This window comes from Taudactylus pleione, unplaced genomic scaffold, assembly GCF_031769625.1.
Source record: "Taudactylus pleione unplaced genomic scaffold, aTauple2 ptg000089l, whole genome shotgun sequence".
Lineage (NCBI taxonomy): Eukaryota > Metazoa > Chordata > Amphibia > Anura > Myobatrachidae > Taudactylus > Taudactylus pleione.
The window spans coordinates 1,022,730-1,028,729 of record NW_028284491.1 but is presented as its reverse complement, the minus strand read 5'-3'; the positions used below and the strand labels follow the sequence as shown (position 1 = coordinate 1,028,729).

Genomic DNA, 6,000 nt, shown 5'->3' with positions numbered 1-6,000 from the left:
GAAACTTCCGATCGCCCACCATCAATGTTCTGTGATCCGTCGCCGGATCGCAGATATTTGTCATGTTAAATGTCAGCGATTTGACGATCGCGATCATTTTTTGATCGCGATCTTCAAATCGCCAAAATCCAACATGTTGGATTTCTGCAATCCCGCGTTACCGGGCTGCAGCATCGCTGATGGATGGGCCCCATTAGTAAGATCAATCTGTAGAGTTTAATTAATGACAATACTAACACAGGGTGATAATTATAAAAGGTGAATAACAAGTAGAAGGACTGAAAAATTGGCAATTATCATAAACCACATCAGACCCACCTTACATAGAATAAACAATAAGTGCATACTGCCATGTGGGAGACATTTATAAATACACGTTATTACAATTTCTATAAATGTTGTGAAAAAGTTTCTATTTTGCACAATATTCATGTGCATATACACATTTATAAACAAAAATAAACCCCATAGGCTACTGTCCAGAGTTGTAGGAAGAATAATATTTATTAGTAATATAATATATATTGGAAAAAACAGTCACACAAGTTGCAATGAAAAGTAGTATCACAGTGGAATCCAAATCATGTCATGTGATGATCACAATTACGCACAGTGGAAAAAAATAAACATGAAACTAATCAATAAAGCTTTGTGAAGAAAAAAAAAAACCGAAGTGGGCGGATGTGTTTCCAGAAGTGACGCGTGCCCTCAGCTGACAGGAGCCTGCTGGTTGGTGCAGTGAGCAAGTTGCTGGTGCAGTGAGTAAGTGGCGGTGCTGCATGAATGTACGATTCGGGCACCTCACCCTGGCACTGAGACCCCCTCCAGACGTAAGATGGCCGCTGAGATCCACCCTAAGCCCCTGACCCGCAAGCCCATTCTGCTGAACAAGGTGGAGGGATCGCAGGACGTGGTGAACATGGCAGTGATTGTGCCCAAGGAGGACGGGGTGATCAGTGTCTCCGAGGACAGGTACCCGGGCATCGTACTGTGTCCGTATGTGCAGCTTCTGCAGCCAGCCAGCCTGCCAGCCAGACAACTTATTGCATTATTCACCATTGCCAGCCTCTGGAGTCTGCACCCATCCATTAATTAATGAGCACTGTGCTTAGGTTGCATGCATAGAGGCCACTTAATAATTAAATGGCAGGTGGAACGGGGCACCATGGGTTAGCTGGTATTGCTGCAGAACACTGAATGTATTCATGATTATCATGAAGTTATGTGAAGGTATCTAAACTTTAACATTCATTATTTATTAGTGTTGCACATCATATTCTTTCACACACACAGTAGTTGTCCATAGTAACCAATCATCCAGCTGTCATTTATCTAGCACAGCTGATAAGTTGGTATTTTTCCACTTTATCTCTCTTCAAGATTTGATAAACCTACCCCATAGTATGTTCAGCCAAAAGTTTATTATTCTTAATGACTGTATTTCTACACCATCTTGTGTGGGCACCAATGATAATCATTCCTTCAGGTCCTGTTCTATTGGAAGCACAATGTATGATCTCCCATTATTTATTGTATAAGAAGAAATTGGTCACCTTAAATGTGACTGTGCCTAAATGCATCAGCGAGCAGATATAAATAGCCCATGTTTATCACAGATATCTGGATAATGGTATGCGTGATCATACTCGCCTAATAGCTGTTCTCATGCTGCGTTCATTTGTACATTGTTGTTTAGTTATGTGGCATGTAGCTACAGCATAGCCTATTTCATAGTGGTGGATTGCGTAACTTTGTTATTTGCCTTTCGCAGCCACTGTGTCATTAATGAACATTATTGTTATTGGCTGGGTGACAGAAACTGGAGAATGGATGCTTGTTTGAAACTGTAAACGATTCTTCCTAAGTTTCTCATACGCTCCTAGAGAATGTCCAATACTCGGCTGCTATTTTCAGCAATCTGTAATCTGGGTTCTCAGTGCCTGAGTTATTATTTACACACAGTTTTGTTACTACGCCCTGTTGCAGGATGGCGTGTACTGGTCACCCTTGGTAATGAGAGCCTCACCGTTTTGGAGGTAGCTGATTGAAAGTGTAATACATAATTGTCATTTAATTCAAATTATAGCTAGATAAGTTGTTGTAGTTCTCCTCCAGGCTGGATATGGTCTGTCGGTGTGATGTCTGTGTGTGCATGCATCATTTTGCTGGTATGTGAAGATGTTAGTTGATTATTTCAGAATATTCCAAAATGATATTCCTGTGCCATTGTGCGTCCACTTCTGTCATAGGACACTGGACAGGATAACACGTATGAATCATTCCCACACTTGCACACTGTAAATGTGCAAACCTTGTAACTTTATAGCTTCCAGACAGAAAGGAAACTGCTGTATAGACAGCTACAGAATCTGAGATAATGGGTCCATTCGGCACAATACAACAATTTTCCCTTATCTGACTTACCCAGTGCCAACAGAGCTCTGGATTGAATTAATTGTAAGTTTTTGGGTCTTGAAGCCTTCTCTTTTGTATTGTGCGCTCCCTGTAGTTTTGTGTTTTTTCTTTACCGTTTTTTAATTCTTCCTAAATAACTGCTAAGGACGCTCCAGGCGGCACTGCAGCATAGATTCTGGCTGCAGGGTGCCATTCTAGACACCCTGCAGCCAGAATCTCCTAGAAAAAACGCAAGACACTGCACCCTCCACATTGTGTGCTGGGCACTACTGCCGCTACCGGAGTAAGGGGGAAGCAGCGAATCCGGGTCCCTGCAGAAGGTGTCTGACACCTCCTTCTGCATTTGTATGTGAGACGGACGGATTTGCTCAGCACTTGTGTGCGGCTGTGTAAATCCGTCCAACTCTGAATCAGGCCCGTAATACGCAAGCGTCTTAGAACTGGCTGCAGGACGCAATTTCCACCTAATTGGATTGACCCTTCGATTTGGGTAACTTTGTAGGTTAAGGATAGTATTTAAATACAACATGAAACATATCAAGTTCTGTCATCGTATAGGAACTCATAAGAAGGCTATATACATTTCAGAATGTTGCCAGTTTACATTAGCTTTAGCACCCTTTATTTTATGCACTTGGCCTACTCACAGTAGAGGCAGCCATGTTATAGACTGAAACAATATTCATGATTGTGCAGCCTCTTGCCTCCCTAGGATTTAGCCTCATGCCTCCCCCTAGTAACTAGTGCAGTGTTGGCTAACCTTGACACTCCAGCTGTTATGGAACTACATAACCCAGCATGCACTGCTACAGTTTTGCTATTAGGGCATGCTAAAACGGTGGCAGGGCATGCTGGGATATATAGTTCCACAACAGCTGGAGTGTCAAGGTTAGCCAACACTGAACTAGTGAATGCATAGGTTGAGTTTTAGTTCTGCTCACAAAATATCTGCTTCCACTTTTTGCAGATGATGTTTACACTCTAAGAGCCGTTTGTACTGCTGATCTCTGCAAATATCTGTGCCCTGCTATCTGACTTCCTCTGATAAACTCACATCTATGCTCTGTATTGAACAGCGGAAAGTTCATAACAGAGCAAGATGTCATGACTACACATACATGGTTCTAGTGCAGACAATGTAAATGTGAACTCAGGCGCTGTTTCTGAGTTGGCCGCAAAGCAAAAAAAAATTAAAAATAAATTAACTTTGTACTTGGAACAAACCATGTTGCAAATACATTTATTATTTTAGCATGCAGTGTAAATACTGGCTGCTTTTGCATGTAGGAAAAAGATTTGTTTAGCAAATCCGCACAGAGGAAAAACAGGGGATGTGTATACAAGGATATAAGTCAAACAATTGTACCGTATATACTCGAGTATAAGCCGAGTTTTTCAGCACAAAAAATGTGCTGAAAAAGTACCCCCTCGGCTTATACTCGAGTCAAGTGTAGCGCTGACCGGACGGAGTTCGGTCAGCGCTACACACTGCCAAACACACAGCCGCCGGAGCCGGCAGCTGCGTGTTTGGTGTAATCAGCAGCCGCTGAGAGTCTGTCAGATTCTCAGCGGCTGCTGCTGCTCCCACTGCGGGAGCCATCTTCCGGCTCCCGCAGTGGGTGATGGGAGACACATCGTCAAGACGACGTCTCTCCCATGCAAAGCGGCCGGAGGAGCGGACAGCAGCGGGACCAGGAGCGGGAGTTTCAGGTAAGTGATTTTTTTTTTTTATTATTCTTGTCATGTCTCTCTCTACTGGGGCGGGGGGACTACAGGGGGCCATTACTACAGGGGGCACTACCAGGGGGCGATTAATACAGGATGCATTATCAGGGGGCGATTACTACAGGGGGCACTAAAAGGGGGGATTACCACTGGGGGAACTACCAGGGTGGGATTACTACAGGGAGCACTAAAAGGGGGGATTACCACTGGGGGAACTACCAGGGGGAGATTACTACAGGGGGGATTACTACTGGGGGAACTACCAGGGGAGGATTACTACAGGGGGCACTACCAGTGGGGGATTACTACAGGGGGCACTAAAAGGGGGGATTACCACTGGGGGCACAACCAGGGGGAATTACTACTGGGGGCACTACCAGCTCCTGCCATTTCCCACACTAGGCTTATACTCGAGTCAATAAGTTTTCCCAGTTTTTTGTGGTAAAAGTAGGTACCTCGGCTTATATTCGGGTCGGCTTATACTCGAGTATATACGGTAATATGAATTTAAGTCATAAATCCCCTAAAACTGACTAGTTAACAAATCAAAATATGAAACCGTATTCCCATTCTACTTTTGTACAAAGACAATGGTAGTGGCTCTGTTCGGTCAGTGGTGCTCCCCAGAGTCGTATATTATCAATCATATACAAAACAGAAAAGAAAAAAAGATTCTGTATGAGGGCACACTTGAAAGGGGATTGACTATTTAAAACTTAACTCTTATTATATATACATGTAAAATATAGTGTAGAGCAAAAACATTTTTTGTTAAAAAGCAAGAAGTAATATTCGTTGGACTTGATAGACTATTACTTTTGCAAAAGAGCGAAATATAAATCTTAATGTAAAATTATGAACAGTATTATACTGTAATCTATAGCCGGCGACATACTTATGCTCAACTATACCATATTAACTGGGTATATTCCCTCATTAGTGAGCACAGACATTATATACATGTGTATTTCAGCATACTAAGGCCTCCATTTACTAACAAGTTTTATCACCAAAACGAGTGCTAAATGTCACTGTGTATGATAAATGGTCTTCCAGCCAATCAGCTACCAACTGTCATTTTTCTAACAGTTGACTGCTGGGATCTGATTGGCTGGAGCACCATTTATCATACACAGTGACATTTATCACTCGTTTTGGTGATGGGGCCTCATTTACTAACGAGTTTGAAGTCTTTTTACACATCCTGAGCATCCATGGTGTCATCAATTCTTTCAATACTAGCCCTGAAGGCTTATATGTTGACACTATGGATGAAGCCAATGTTTTCTTTCTGTAACTTCCCCAATCACAATAATCAAATCCTCCACACAATAAATAGAGATACTCTGCTATAGACAGCAAGCCTGAGAGTGGAGAGAGAAGTAGACCAAGGGAAACACTCCTATCCAGGAGTCTAGTTCCCCAATCGAATACTAGTGTCCAGAAAGCGGGGTACATTCAGCATTTGGATATTCATGCAAAATAATCAATATACTTTTGTCCACAAAGAACAATGTTAATACAATACTTACTATGCAAAAACATTTATTTTTTACGTATATGGTGCTATGCCCAGTATTTTTTGTAATATAATTCACAAATCTTAAATATTAGAAGTAAATACTCGTAGGGTCCTGCCCTTTAAGATCGTCCCATTACTCAGTGCAGTGAAATATAGTATAGATGATTTATACCAACAACCTTCAAATCAACACTTTCTGGAACAAAACAGATATAATAGTAATCCTTAGCATCTTATATGAAGAAAACCTGGTATAGTTCAACCTATATAACTAAACAAAACCAACATGTGCAATCTGTATCTATATGTAAAATCACTATAACTGACAATTCACACAT

At 41.8% G+C, this 6,000-nt stretch overlaps 1 protein-coding gene across 1 annotated transcript in view; it reads left to right on the top strand.

The window, feature by feature from the left end:
* The first annotated feature begins 688 nt into the window (after positions 1-688).
* The window catches only part of WDFY2 (WD repeat and FYVE domain containing 2), a 102,127-nt gene continuing 96,815 nt past the window's right edge, over positions 689-6,000 (top strand). Inside the window, exon 1 of the mRNA XM_088469091.1 lies at positions 689-972. Within this exon, the coding sequence (XP_088325217.1) occupies positions 836-972 (137 nt within the window). The 5' untranslated portion in view covers positions 689-835. The remainder of the gene's footprint in view (positions 973-6,000) is intronic.